Below are 14,173 nucleotides of genomic sequence, written 5' to 3'. Positions count from 1 at the left end.
TGAGGGGTGTGTGAGAACAAAGGAAGCAAGACAGCCACGACACAGTGCTGTGGGTGCTGGGGTGTGGTTGGGAGGCGACCCCTGTCCTTTCACATGTGTTTGATGTTTCCCGTAACAGAAAGTTGATGAAAAACAAACGCACTGATGAACGGGTAAGCATGCAAATAAATAAATAAGAGTAATCCTCTGGGAGAAAAAGATAAGAGGAGGGGAGGAGGAGAAGCATCTGTCCTCTGAGCAGCGAGGCCTTTGCTGACCTGACCCTTGGTGTCCTGTGGGAAGCAGGACAGAGGGGCTGCCCCAGAGTAGCAAGGAAAGTGTGTTCTGAGCCATTTCCATAAAACTGGGGCTCTCACCTCCCTACACCCTCGGCAAAAGGAGAGTAAAGGAAACGGTGGTATTGGGCATGGTTCTCGGGGTTAAAGGGCCTCAGCTGGGAAAGAATCCGCTTGTAATGTAAGACCGGGGTTCAATCCCTGGGTTGGGAAGATCCCCTGGAGAAGGGAAAGGCTACCCACTCCAGTATTCTGGCCTGGATCATCCCATGGACAGAGGAGCCTGGCGAGCCACAGTCCATGGGGTTGCCGAGAGTCACATACAACTGAGCGACTAACACTTTCACACACATAAACATACATGTATTTATGACAATTAAGGGACTTTGCAGCCATGAAACTAAAAGACGCTTACTCCTTGGAAGGAAAGTTATGACCAACCTAGATAGCATATTCGAAAGCAGAGACGTTACTTTGCCAACAAAGGTCTGTCTAGTCAAGGCTATGGTTTTTCCAGTGGTCATGTATGGATGTGAGAGTTGGACTGTGAAGAAAGCTGAGCGCTGAAGGATTGATGCTTTTGAACTGTGGTGTTGGAGAAGACTCTTGAGAGTCCCTTGGACTGCAAGGAGATCCAACCAGTCCATTCTGAAGGAGATCAGCCCTGGGATTTCTTTGGAAGGAATGATGCTAAAGCTGAAACTCCAGTACTTTGGCCACCTCATGCGAAGAGTTGACTCATTGGAAAAGACTCTGATGCTGGGAGGGATTGGGGGCAGGAAGAGAAGGGGACGACAGAGGATGAGATGGCTGGATGGCATCACCGACTCGATGGACGGGAGTTTGGGTGAGCTCCAGGAGTCGGTGATGGACAGGGAGGCCTGGCGTGCTGCGATTCATGGGGTCACAAAGAGTCGGACATGACTGAGCGACTGAACTCAACTAAACTAGTCAAGGACACTGATTTGAAAATGCTACATACCCTATGATTCCAGCTCTTTGACCTCCTGAAAAGAGCAAACCTATGTAGACAGTGAAAAGACCAGTGGTTGCCAGGGGTTTGGGGGAGGGGGAGGGAGGAAGAGGTGAATTCATCTATTCATGTGTAACCATCATAAGAAATCTTAGGGTGGTGAAACTATCCTGTGATCTTGTAATGACAGAAACAGTTATTTGTCCCAGTCCATATAATTACACAACAAAGTGTGAACCCTAATGTAAACTACAGACTTAAGTTGATATTCAATAATAATGTGTCAATACCAGCTAACCAACCGTAACACTGTAGCACACTCATAAAAGATGTTTACAGTAGGGAATTCCTGTGTGTGTGTGAGTATACTCGTGTGTGTGTGTGTACTCCTATGTGTCTGTGTATGAGACAGAGCATACTTGTGTGTGTGAGTATACTCGTGTGTGTATGTGTATACTCATGAGTGTGTGAGTATGCTCCTGTGTGTCTGTGTGCGGGTATGTGTGTGAGTATTCTTGTGTGTGAGTATACTTGTGTGTGTGTGTGTGTGTGTGTGTGTGTGTGTGTGTGTATACTCATGCATGCATGCACATGTGTTGGGACAGAGGGGGATATGGAGCACTCTGCATTTTCCGCTCAAATTTTTGGAAACCTAAAACTACTGTAAAAAAAACCCTATTAATTAAAAAATAAAAGAAATCCTATAACTGAATCACTTTGCTGTATACCAGAAATTGACACAACACTGCAGGAAAAAAAAGGAATTCTAAACCTTGAACTACTGCAGTGAGACTGCAGAGCACCAGAAACAAGAGCAGATCCTACAAGCAGCTACAGAGAAAAGCAGATCATGTAACAAGCAGGCTGGCGCTGACTGATCACCAACCAGGATGGAAGCTGGAAGGTGGAAACAAACTTTCAAAGCAGTGACAGGCCATCTGCCCAGAATTTCACACCCCGCTGAACAGTCACATAAGAGGGAGTGTGAAACAGATCCCTTCAGCAGACAAGAACCAGGCTGTTCCCCCGAGGGTGACAGCCTGGGCTCTGTCCCCTGGGGCAGGGGCACCACAGCCTCTCACCTTTGCAGTGGGCATAGGGCATGGTGAGGCTGTAATCCTCTGCCCGGTTCAGGAAGGTGAGGGTGGCCTTGCCATCCAGCAGAGCTGACAGTGAATTCCCTGCAGAGAGACACGGGGTGGTAAGGACAGTGCGTGGAGCCAGATCCTGGAGACCTCAGCCCCCACCCCCACCCCAAGTCACAGGACCTGAGCTCCCTTCCAACAGGTGGGGAGAGCCCCGGGCACCTTGAGCTGTGTGACTGTGGGTGGGTCACTTAACCTTTCTGAGCCTCAGGTTCTGTGAAAGCCCCATCCAAGTTGCACAAGGCGTTCATCCTGAGGAGTTACTTCAGCTGCCATGTGTTAGGGTTTATTTCAGTTACTAAAGCAGGGATTCTTAAGGGGGAGGCTTTGACCCTTTCCAAACCAGGGCCTCTGCTCTGATTTTAAATACCTCCGGAGAGAGGGTCTGGCCCACTCAAGGGTACACAGTCAGTGACGGGGCACAGGGGTTGAAAAGGTGGGCAGAGCCTGTGCAGTCAGCTGGGTACACAGAGCACTTGGGCCACCTCTCCACCAGTGAGAGCCATGACAAGGCCAACCAGATGGAGAGATGCAGAGAAACCCGCAGTGCCAGGCTCTCGAGGCCTGCTGGACGGAACGTCCTGTGATGGCGAAGCTGCTCTACCCTGTGCCGTGGGACACGGCGGCCACCCGTGGCTACCTGCGCCGTGGCCAGAGTGACTGAGCGGCCACCCAGTACGTTTCATCTCATCTGAATTACTTTAAATAGCCACGTGCGGCCAGCGGTGCTGGACGGCAGGCCGGCCCTGCAGGCCCCTTTGCACGTGGTCCTTCCTCACTATCCTCCCAGCACCCCTGTGAACCCCAAGGCCGAGGGAGGGATGGGAGAAGCCGCCTGGGGGCCTCTGCAGAGCCCAGGTTCTAAGCAGTTTACCCCGCGTGGTCCCTGCTAGGAGAGGTGGGGAGGGACACGAAACGGCCCCCGTGGGAGGTCTTGGTAACCCCTGAATCTGAGCTCAGCCCTGCCCCCCACCCCGTTTCCCCGAGGCCCTGGGGAGACCCCAGGGAGCCGCTCCCCTCTCACCGTAGAACCGGGACTTGGCGGTGATGCTGCCACTGATGCAGAAGCCGTCCTTCCGGTTGCTGACGTGGAAGGCAGACACGGGTGGGTGGTGGGAGACCTGTGGGCGGAGAGGCGGCTCGTGCGACGGCCCCAGCAGTGGGCAGCCCTGCCCACTCCCAACCCTCTGGGCCCTGCCCACCCCCTATCCCTCCAGGCCCCAGCAGCGGGCAGCAACCTCCACCCCCCATCCCTCCAGCCCCAGCAGCGGGCGTGAGGGCAGTCTCGTCTTGGGACTCGGCCCAGGAGCTGCCTGCCATCCCCGTGTCCCACCCAGGCCCCCCCACCCCCACCCCGCAACCCCAAGGACACACGGCTGTCACAGCCACGGTGGGGTCTGCACCCCCTGGGAGAATCCCCCTGGCGGCAGTGAGGCCAGAGCTCTTCCACCGGTCCAAGGCGGGGCTGCCCAGAAACAGGCCTGGGCTGAGACACTCCCCACCCGCCACCAGTGCCCCCCCATCGGGGTGGCCCTTGCCTGCTCAGCGATGTAGAAGGTGTGGCTGTTGGTCTGGGGGTGGAACCAGCAACAACGGAAGGTCTCCCCCAGGATGGGGTTGTAGGGCTTCTTGATGCCCTGCAGGCAACGAACAAGAGGCTGGCTGAGACTCTGGGGGCGGGGGCGGCCAGGGACGCCAGCTGGGCTGGGCTGAGGACCGAGGGGCGGTGAGGGGGCTGCCCTTGCCCACGGCCCCGGCAGGCAGGTCTCTACAAGGGACGCCCGGTTTGCAGCCAGCGTCCGGGAACAACAGCCCACTCCTGCTCCGAGGAGACTGTGCTTTGCCCATGATTTCCATTCGGGGGCGGGGGGAACAGCCTACAAAGTGGCATGTCCACATCTCGGCTCTGAGGGGCTCTCAAGACCCTGACCGCCGCACACTCTCCCGGGACGCCCGGGAAGCCACTGCGCCGCCCACTCAAAGCCCCCAGTGGCTTCTACTGACCTTTCAAGTGGGGACCCAAGTCCTCCCGCACATCCTGCCCCCAGCTCTGCTTCGGCCACACTCACGTCCTTTCTGCTCCCCAAACAGTCCAAGTTCATCGGGGAACAATCTCCCTGTCTGGAGAGCCCTCCTCCCGGGTCTCCTGTAGCCCAGCTCAGACTCCCCTCTCCCCATCTGATGTCCGTCAACTGCAGCTGTGTGCGCACACTCGCGTCTCACCCTGGAGACTGGGGCTCTGTGACTGTCTGCAGAGCCTCCAGAGGTGTGCCTGCGCGTCCACAGCTCCACACTCTGCCCATCAGTCCTTCTCTGACCCAAGCTTCCTAGAGCCAGCTCTGAGCCGACTCTGCAGCAGCCAGTGTGCTGTCCTGGGTAGGTAACCTGGCACACGGGCCCCCTCCTCGGAGAAGTCCTCCGGAGTGCGCCCACTGTCCCAATGGCCGCTGAGCGCGCGCACACCTGGCTTTGCCCAGGGCCTGCGTCAGAATGCAGAAAGCCCCAGGAAGAGTGGGGAGACCTGGTCCCATTTGCAAACTGCTGTGTGACTCTGGGCCTTCCCCTCCCCTCTCTGAGCCTCAGTTTCCCCTCCTGCACAGTGGAACTAGAACCCTGGGTCCCATGGGACCCCAGGCCCCTCCCATCACTACAGCCAGAGGAGCCCTGCTCTCATCAGAGACCCGGATTTGGTTCTCAAAAGACGCTTCATGCCCAAAACCCTTGGGTCCCCAGGGTTCCTTGAGGTTCAGGGTCCAAAGTCCTCTTCTTGGCACTGCTGTGTGGCAGCTGTTTCTCTGAGGTGCGGAGGGCCCAGCTCGGGCCTTTCAGGGATCGGGACGACCCTGTGGGCCGGGCCCCACCAGCAGGTCCCTAGGTGGGAAGTCTGGGCCCGGCCCCCCATCTCTGAGGACCTACGGGGACAATCCTGGGGGTGGAGGATGCCCCTCAACCCCGACTGCAGGCAGGGGTGGGTGCCGGGGGCGGGGCTGAGTGGACCTCCCGCTGGCCGCCCCCCATGCCTCCCCAGAAGGTGCTCTCACCTTGGGCTTCTTGTAGAAGCCAGACAGGTACCATCGCAGCACAAGCTTGATGCGGCTGTAGGCGTCCTCCTCCAGCGCAGCCCTGCAACCACACCACGGGCGGGGGAGTCCTCACTCCAGGTCGGGGACCTGTGCCTCTCTCCTCCCTTTCCCCGGGCCCTTCCCTCCTTCTGTTTCAATCTCCATCGGCTTGTTGGAAACCCAGGCCCTTCCCAAGCTGCCCTGTCCCGACAATGGGAAGTGTGTGTGTGTGTGTGTGTGTGTGTGTGTGTGTGTTGGTGGTGGCGGGGGCAGCTCCACCACCGGGGCAGCGAGGGTGCGGCTGGCTCGAGGCTGGCAAGGTGCCGCCTCCAGGAAACCGCCGGGATGCTCTCCCCTTCACCTAGCTCCCTGTGCATGGGCTCCTGAGCCTTCAGGCCCCTTTCCAACCTCAGCCTCGTTCAGCCTGAGGGCACAGTGCCAGGGCTCAGGTGCAGAGGGTGCTAGGCTCCCCTGAGACAGGGGCCCTGATGGACATGGGGCGGCCCTGCCCTCCCGGCCCAGCAGCCCCTCCCCGGAGTCGGGGCCCCTCGGAGGCAGAGCGTGCAGGGGCCGGGACGCTCTGCATCCTCGGGGCGGGTGCCGGGCCCTCCCCGTGGCACACCTGGAGAGCAAGTCGGCGTGGCAGTAGTAGTCGGAGAGCTTGTTGAGGAACGAGCGCGGCTCGAGCACGAAGGTGGGCAGTGCCACGCGAGACAGGTCCATGCCTGGCCGCAGCTGTTTCAGCAGGACCCACACCAGGCTCTTATTCTCCTCCGACACCGTCTCCACCTGCGATGCCTCGCCCCGCTGAGGGCAGAGGGGCCGGGTCAGGCCAGAGCCAGGCGGGCGGGGAGCCTCGGCGCCCAGGGGAGCCGCGAGGGGCGCACTGCCACCTCATCCGGGGTCCCCCCAGCCCCGCCCCCATGCCCAGCGAGCCTGTCCGGGCCCCACCTGACCCCTGCCTACTCCGGCATGTGTCCCCTGGGCCCAGAGGGGCGCCTGCTGGCCCTGGCCAGCTGCCCTGTGCCTCGGTTCCTGGCCAGCCCAGACTACCTGGGCGCCCTCTGCGCCTCCAGTCTGTGCCCCGCCTGACACCTGTCTTTGCACACTTCTGTGCCGCAGCAGCAGGGGGCACGTGCTCACAGACACCTTGTCCTGCCCCCAGCCCGTCTCCACCCAGGGACACGACAGCGGTGCTTCGGTCCGGCACCCGCTTCAGAAGGGGGCCTTCACTCCCCCAGGACCACATGGGGTCCCCCTCTCTTCCCTGAGACATCTCACCCTCCCCATAGCTCCAAACACTTGCCAGGGAGAGACCTAGCCCTGGAGCTTCGGGCTTTGTCTGCGCAGGGGGTTGAGGGCGTGGTGGACAGGGAAGCTGGGGACCGGGTGGGGGGCTCTGTCTCCCAGAACACGCCCACCACAGGCCCTCAGGTGGGCAGAACAATCTCAGAAAGGGTCATGTGGGTGTCTGAGGACGGCTGGCTGGTGGGACGGCTGATCCCAGTCAGGGCTGGGACCCTCACCCCTGGGGAACCGAAGCCCCTGGGTGATGCCAAGCCCCTCTCCCCTCCCTGTGGACCCCCAGGACCTATGGATCCAAGGTATTGGTCCTGGGGTGTATGTAGCTGGACCTGACTCCCCAGGAGGCAGCAGCATGGGGGTGCCCACAGCCTGCCCTGCATCAGGATCCGCCCCCTCCTCCTCCTGCCCTCAACTCTTCCCGGCGTCAGGGTCTTTTCCAACAAGTGGGCCCTTCGCATCCCTCCCAGGGCTCTCCCCGAGTCCTGCCACCCTGGCCCACTGGTCCCGGGCCCTCCGGGTGCAGCAGAGCCGACGAGCTCTCCCAGAGGCGACGGCCAGGCGTTGCCTCCACGGCTCCAGGGGTGGGGGCTCTGGACGGGGCGGGCTCTCACCTCCCCCAGCTCCTCGTGGTCCTGCACCACGTAGGTGGTCCCTCTGTGCCCGGGGCCCACCGGGGCCTCGGACTGGTCGCTCCCGCTCTCGGTCTTCCGGCTGTGGTCGTGGGTCTCGTTATCCGACTCCTCGGCGTTCTCCCTCTCCGACTTGTCCGAGAAAGCGTCGTTTTCCAGGGAGGACCCGTTCAGTCTGGAAGGTGGATGGGGCCCGGGGGCGGCTGGTCACGGTGAGGCCAGGCACCCCCACCTCTGGGCGCACACCCAGCACGCCCCCTAGGGGCGCCCCTCCCTGCTGGGTGCCTCACCCCCATCCCCGTGTTTAAAAGCCTCGGCGATGGGCACTGGACACTGTTAGTCCCAGTTCACAGATGAACACACTGAGGCTCCAGGGCCCACCTGGAGTGGAGGAGGCCTGCCTTTTGGGCCGGGGCGTGGGTGGCCAGACCTCTACGGCGTTTGCTCCCCATCCCCTCCCCACGTACAAGGAGACCCTGCGTGCTGCTGCCAGGAGTCCCCAGCAGGCAGGAGACCCAGGCTCCTGGGAGGGGCTAGCCCCTGCCCCCCGCACCCCTGCTCACGGGAACAGGTCCTGGTCATGGATGGCACCCGAGGCGGGCAGCCCGCAGAGCGAGGAGGGCGACCCATCTGGCGAGGACCCGGGCTCCCCGTCACGGCCCTGCTTGCAGGTGCTGAGTCGCAGGAGACTGGAGCACCGCAGCGCCAGCTCCAGGGCATCCAACCAGCAGCGGCCTGCGGGCAAGGGTGGGGTGAGCGGCCCCTAGCTTGCTGCACATGGGCGAGGTACTCAGGGCACACGGGCGAGCCCCCTGCCCCGCTGCCTGGGAGCTGGCCCACGCCCACCCTGCCCTTCCTCAACGAGGCGCCCCCACAGGACCCCCTACTCCTGGCACGTGGTTATTCACCTGCTTACAGAGGACTGAGGCCAGGATGGGTGAGTGACTGCCTCAAGGTCACACGCTAAGCAGGACCCCGTGTGCTAAGTCGCTTCAGTCATATTTGACTCTTGGTGCCCCCATGGACTGTAGACCACCTGGATCCTCTGTCCCTTGGGTTCTCCAAGCAAGAATACTGGAGGGGGTTGCCAGGCCCTTCTCCAGGGGATCTTCCCGACCCAGGGATGGAACCCGCATCTCTGGCGTCTCCCGCACTGGCAGGCGGGTTCCTTACCACTAGTGCCCCCTGAGACGTCCTCTGTACCCAGAGGCCCTGCAAGTTCCCACCTACGGAGTCGGGGCCAGGGCCCTCCCAGATGGAAACCACTCCCACAGGTCAGGGCAGGGCCCGGCCTCTGTGGCTGAGGGCTTTAGCAGGCCTGGAGCTCAGGGCAGGAGGGTGGGTGGCAGGCTGGGGAGGGGCCTGCTGAACCAAGGCTGAGGAGGCAGCTCCTGGTGCTGGAAGAGCCCTGGGAGACGAGGGGAGGGCCGACCTGAAGGGCAGAGCGGTGGAGGATGGAGCCAGCCGCCTCCAGTCCCAGCCCTTGTCCCCAGCCTCCTGCTGCCTTCCTGGTGGAGGCTGCCAGCAGGTTAGACCTGGGGTTCAAGCACTTTGAACTCATTTCTTTACTTCTCCGAGCCTTTAAAGTATGACCCTCCTGGAGACAGAAAGTTTCCTTCCCTAACTCTCCTCCTCCAGGAAGCCCACCCTGATACGCTCAGGGCCTGTGGACGTCCCTCCTCCCTGACCATGGCCCCCAGCCCCATCAGGGACTCGGCTCACGCCTCAGCCGAGCTGGCCTTGTCTGAAGGTTCTCTGCTTGCCTCCCCCAGAAGGTAGTAGGCTCCATGGGAGCCCAGGCCGCCCTGTCCATCCCAGGGCCCAGAAGGGGCGTGGCACCGAGTAGGGGGGCTGGGGACAGAGGGTGGCATTCGAGAGACTCAGGAGTGTCGATGCGGCGTCTGGCCACCAGGGGGCAGCCGGGAGGCCCAGAGTCGCGTGGTCAGGCCAGGCTACCTTGGGCAGCGCCTCGCCCGCCCCGGACCACTGGAGGGAGCCTTGCGCCGGCTCCCCGGGGCCGGAGACAGCGGCGTTTACTCGGGGAGGCCGCGAGAGGGAGCCCCAAGCACGCGCGGATTCAGGAAGGCGCATCCCTCCGTCACGGGCAGTTCAGCCAGCCTGTCTCCTCAGGTCTCCCCAGGTGGTTGGTAAAAGCAGCACCTGGTGATTCAATGGTGCCTGGCACTCAGCCATTGTTATCTGCTAAATAAGGTCATCGGATTCTCATAGCAGCTAAGGATAGGGTGTTACTGCTTTCCCTTTTGTCCATGAGGGAGACTGAGGCTCAGAGAAGGAACAGGTGATTGGTGGGCTTGTCCCAACACCAGGCTGCCCCCTTGGATGGCTTCAGGAGGGTCTGAACCGGGGTCCCCTGAACCTGGCTGATCCCTCCACCAAGGGGCGGGGGTGCTTCACATGGGGTCACCGTGGAGACCGGCAGGGCAGGTGGGACTCACCGTCAGACTCGGAGGCAGCCCTGAAGATCAGGTAGCTGCTGGGCAGGGGCTGCGTGATGGAGCCCACGCTCTCGCCTTTGGGGCCCTGGAGAGGCAGAGAGGCGGTGTCACCCGAGGAATCGTGCAGGGACGGGGGGAGGCACAGGTCAGGTGGCCATGGGGACCCACACTCACACATGCACAGATGCTTCTGGGGCCTCGGGACCCCCAGGTGGGGTCAGGCCATGTAGACGCAGCAGGTAGCAAGAGCGGTGAGTGGGCGCTCCCTGACCCCCTTCTCAGCTGGAGGCCCCACCCTGGGTTTTTCTCCCTAAGACCCCATTTAGGTGGCCAGAATCAGCACGTGCAAATCCAGGACACTTGGTTAAATTTGAATCTCAGAAAAATTACACATACACAGTTTAAATATATCCCATACACTATTTGGGACATACTTATACTAAAAAAAGAGCCGACTCACTGGGAAAGACCCTGATGCAGGGAAAGATTGGAGGCAAAAGGAGAAGAGGGCGGCAGAAGATGAAATGGTCAGACAGCATCACTGACTCAACAGAAGTGAGTCTGAGTGAACTCGGGGAGATAGTGAAGGACAGGGGAGCCTGGTAGGCTGCAGTCCACGGGGTTGCAAATCGGACATGACTTAGCCACTGAACAACAACATACTAAAAAAACCCTTCTTGATTGCCCTCTGAAATCCGAACGCACCCAGGCATTCTGGACTTCATCTGGCAACCTGACCCGCTCTGGTCCCGGGCTGGGCTGCCCCCGGGTTCCAAAGGGGGACGTCTGGGCCTGGAGCAGCCGCCCTCACATGGCCCCATTCCCCAGCCTCTGGACAGGGCTCGACGTGTGATCTGAACCCATCAGGCCCCCAGGTCCCGAGCAGCCCCCACCCCAACGTGTGTCCCACATGGAAGACCACTGACCACATCAGATCCCCCGGCCGCTGAGTGACTAACCCTTAACTGTCAGCCCAGCTTTGGACCCCTGCTCCTGGGGCCCCAGCACGAGGCTCCTGACTGCCGGCCATGCTCTCCTCCTGCCCAGCACCGCACCCCCCGCCCCGTGGGGCTCTCTCCTCGCCTGGCCCCCCGAGCCCCGGGGCTCGCACTGCGGTACCTTCACAGCCCAGACGGACTGGTCCAGCGGGTGGAAGAGCTTGAAGCAGAAGCCGTCCTTCTTGGAGGGCCTCTCGATGAGCTCACAGCAGTGCAGCAGGACCGTGCCCACCCACTGGCCCACCTTGGGCGTCTTGTAGATGAGCAGCACTCCCGGCTTCAGCACGCACCACAGTTTGGTCCAGCTCTTCAGGGTCCCTCGGATCTGGGGGGAAGGGTGCTGACGTCAGTGCCGGCTGGGGACCCCGGGGGCATCTGAACTGCCGTCAACGCTGGGACCCTGGGGGCATCTGAACTGCCGTCAACGCCGGCTGGGGACCCCGGGGCATCTGAACTGCCGTGGAGGGGCAGAAGGACGGGGCCCCAGGCTCTGGGTAGGGTTCTCTTTTAGTTTTTAACAGAAGCTCCAAAAGATGGTGAATCCAAAGAAAGATGCTGCAGCCAGATTTACCGAAGCTCATGGAGCTCAAGTTCAACTTCCACCTCAAGGTCAACGCCCTGCCCCAGTCCTGAGAGGAACCGGCAATAAGCGGTGACTGCTGTAATTATCAGCCTTGTGATTTTGAACTTTGTGATCATTTCTTTTTTCATTCTAAATTAATATTCACTTTTGTACCTAATTTTTATCCATAATTTTGTAGAACAAAAAGAAAAAAGAGCCCACAAAGGCCCAGAGCTCTGCAGACGCCCAGGCTCCCCAGTCTGCTTTCTCCTCTGCCCCTGGCGGGAGCCCCAGGGATTCCACAGCTTTATCTCTACTCTATGGAGAGGGAAACTGAGGCTTGGGGCTGAGGGAGTTGCTCGCAGCCTCAGTGAGGTCTGAACACAGGCCTCTGACCACAGCCCAGGCCTGTCCCCAGAAGCCAGCCTTTCGCCTCCTTCCTGTGTCCCCAGCAGGGGACTCCACCGGACTCTGGGCCCCCCGCAGGTCAGGGGTTTCCCCCGCAACCTTAAACAGAAATAGGGTTTCTGTAGGCATGACCGAGCGAAGATGAGGTGCTCCTGGAGCAGGGGCCCTGGTCCAATGACCATGTCCTTGTAAGAGGAGAACAGGACACAGAGACCCAGGAGGCGGCCAGGTGACCACAGAGGCAAAGGCTGGAGGGAGGCGGCCACAAGTCCGGGGACACCCAGGGCCTGCAGAGGCGGGGAGACGCAGGAAGAGCCCTCCTTCTGAGCCTTGGGAAGGAGCCTGTCCCGTCAGGACCTTGATTTGGGGCTTCCGCCTCTGGACCTGGGGGTCTGCTTTGGTTGCTGTAAGCCACCAGCTTGTGGTCCTTGGTCAGGGCTGCCCCAGGACGTGGCCACAGCCTGCAGCGGCCCCCACACCCAGCCGTCTCCTGAGGGGCTGGTGACTCTGCGCCGTCCCTGGGGACAGCCCCCCGATGCAGCCGTGAGGTGGGGGCCCGCGCTCACCTTCAGGCTGTCGGCCATGATGACCACACTGGGGTCCGTCAGGGCGCTGAGCAGCTGCCTGGTGGCGCGCTTCTTCTCCTGGCGGTAGCTCTCCTTCTGCGCCTGGGCCCGGGGCACAGCAGGGGTCAGGGGAGAAGGCCCCGGACTGGCCCTTCCCCGGGGCTCCCACCCACAGGTGTCCAGCTAGGGGACAAGGACGGGTCCCGGGAGAGGACAGGAAGCGGGGGCGTGGGGGGGCCAGGGTGCCATCTGCCCCCCTCCCCTCATCAGGCTGGGGGTGGGGGCTGGCCGCACTGGCCCAGGCGCCCCTTCATCAAGCAAATGAGGCCCACGGCCCCTCCCCGGGCCCAGGCCCACCTTGAGAGCTTCCTTCTTGCTGACCTTGGCTGTCGGGGACACACACTCCCGGTCGGACCCATTGCACAGCCTGTATTCTGCCTGCAGGAGAGATTCAAGTTGGGGGCATGCAGTCCAGGAGGGGAGGTGCTGGGGGGTGCAGGCAGCAGGAGGTGGGAGCCCGCTGCTCCCCCCGCCCCACTCCCGGCCAGGGGGAGATGAACAGGAGCTGGGGGGTGGCCCCGGGGGCCGACACTGGGCAAACGGCAGTGACCCTCCCCGCGGTGCCCAGGAGGCGCCCGTCTCAGCTACCGTCGTGCGCCCAGCCTCTGGGCAGGGAGGGCTCGTGTGTGTGCAGGGGGACCCCTGTCCCTGGAGCCCTGACAGCAGCTGCTGGTCGGGGGGCAACACCCAGGCCCCCTCCAGCCGTCCAAGGCTGTGGGGTGGGGGGAGGGTGGAGCTGCGTTCACAGACGCGGAAGTGACGGGCCCTCAGTCCTTTTACAGACGGGGAAACTGAGGCCGGAGTTGGGGTGTGGGGAGGAAACGTCAGGACTAAAGGCTACGGGTTCCTGCCTGCTTGCAGGTGAGGCCTGCAAGCCCAGGATGGCTGTTACCGTTTCTGGGGGGCAGCATTTGTGGGATCTTAGTTCCCAATCAGGGATCGAACCCGGGCCGCCTGCAGTGAAAACACGGAGTCCTAACCACTGGACCACCAGGGACGTCCTGGGTTTCACATTTTTAAGGGATTGGGGGAAAGAAAAAAAATCAAGGTGAGATGTGGAAATCACGCAGTCCAGATTTCTGCATCCACCAGGGAGGCTCTCCTGGCGCCGGCCATGCCCGTTCCTTCCGCACCGTCCGCGGCTGCATGCGATCGAGGAGCCGCGTCGGGCACAGAGCCCTGCGGCTGCCGAGATGGAGACGCTCCCTCTCTGCTCCCCTGCAGAGGCGTCCTGCCCTGCGCTGTCCGCTGGACTGCGTGCCCCCACCCCGAGCCGCCAAGCCAGGGAGCAGGGCCCGGAGGCCGGCCGGCCCCGGCTCTCTCCCTGCAGAGGGTGAGGGGCGTGGACCCCTTGGCTGCCCCATCCTCTGAGGCTGCAGCCACCCTCGTTCACCTAGTTCTGGCCACCACCCGGGGGCGGGCCTGGCGATGCTGTGTGCTAAGTCGCTTCAGTCGTGTACGACTCTGTGTGACCCCGTGGCCTGTGGCCCACCAGGCTCCTCTGTCCGTGGGATTCTCCAGGCAGGAATCCTGGAGCGGGCTGCCGTGCCCTCCTCCACCCCCATCGTCACTGGGCATCTCAGTGCCCACCGAGGCTGCGGAGCCGGTGGCGGGGCTCTGACCAGAGTTGTCCAGTGGGCCAGCTGTGCCCACAGCACCGCGTATTGGGCAGGGCCTCCAGTGCGGGGTTAGGATGGAGGTAAGGAGGGGTGAGAGCCACGCTGGAGACGACGG

At 61.7% G+C, this 14,173-nt stretch overlaps 1 protein-coding gene across 2 annotated transcripts in view; it reads right to left on the bottom strand.

The window, feature by feature from the left end:
- The window catches only part of OSBPL5 (oxysterol binding protein like 5), a 67,261-nt gene that overhangs the window by 9,417 nt on the left and 43,671 nt on the right, over positions 1 to 14,173 (bottom strand). The window contains exons 4-14 of one of the 2 annotated variants that reach the window (XM_070783103.1): positions 12,737 to 12,817; positions 12,380 to 12,481; positions 10,965 to 11,168; positions 9,846 to 9,930; positions 7,953 to 8,124; positions 7,372 to 7,564; positions 6,078 to 6,262; positions 5,435 to 5,516; positions 3,932 to 4,030; positions 3,418 to 3,514; positions 2,331 to 2,429 (exon numbers count right to left, since the gene is read on the bottom strand). In XM_070783103.1, coding sequence (XP_070639204.1) covers positions 2,331 to 2,429; positions 3,418 to 3,514; positions 3,932 to 4,030; positions 5,435 to 5,516; positions 6,078 to 6,262; positions 7,372 to 7,564; positions 7,953 to 8,124; positions 9,846 to 9,930; positions 10,965 to 11,168; positions 12,380 to 12,481; positions 12,737 to 12,817 — 1,399 coding nt within the window. The remainder of the gene's footprint in view (positions 1 to 2,330; positions 2,430 to 3,417; positions 3,515 to 3,931; positions 4,031 to 5,434; positions 5,517 to 6,077; positions 6,263 to 7,371; positions 7,565 to 7,952; positions 8,125 to 9,845; positions 9,931 to 10,964; positions 11,169 to 12,379; positions 12,482 to 12,736; positions 12,818 to 14,173) is intronic. The other variant, XM_070783104.1, reaches the window with a different exon arrangement.

Source organism: Bos indicus, chromosome 29, assembly GCF_029378745.1.
Source record: "Bos indicus isolate NIAB-ARS_2022 breed Sahiwal x Tharparkar chromosome 29, NIAB-ARS_B.indTharparkar_mat_pri_1.0, whole genome shotgun sequence".
In the NCBI taxonomy this organism is placed as follows: domain Eukaryota; kingdom Metazoa; phylum Chordata; class Mammalia; order Artiodactyla; family Bovidae; genus Bos; species Bos indicus.
Note: the sequence above shows the minus strand (reverse complement) of the source record. Positions and strands in the feature narration are given on the sequence as shown.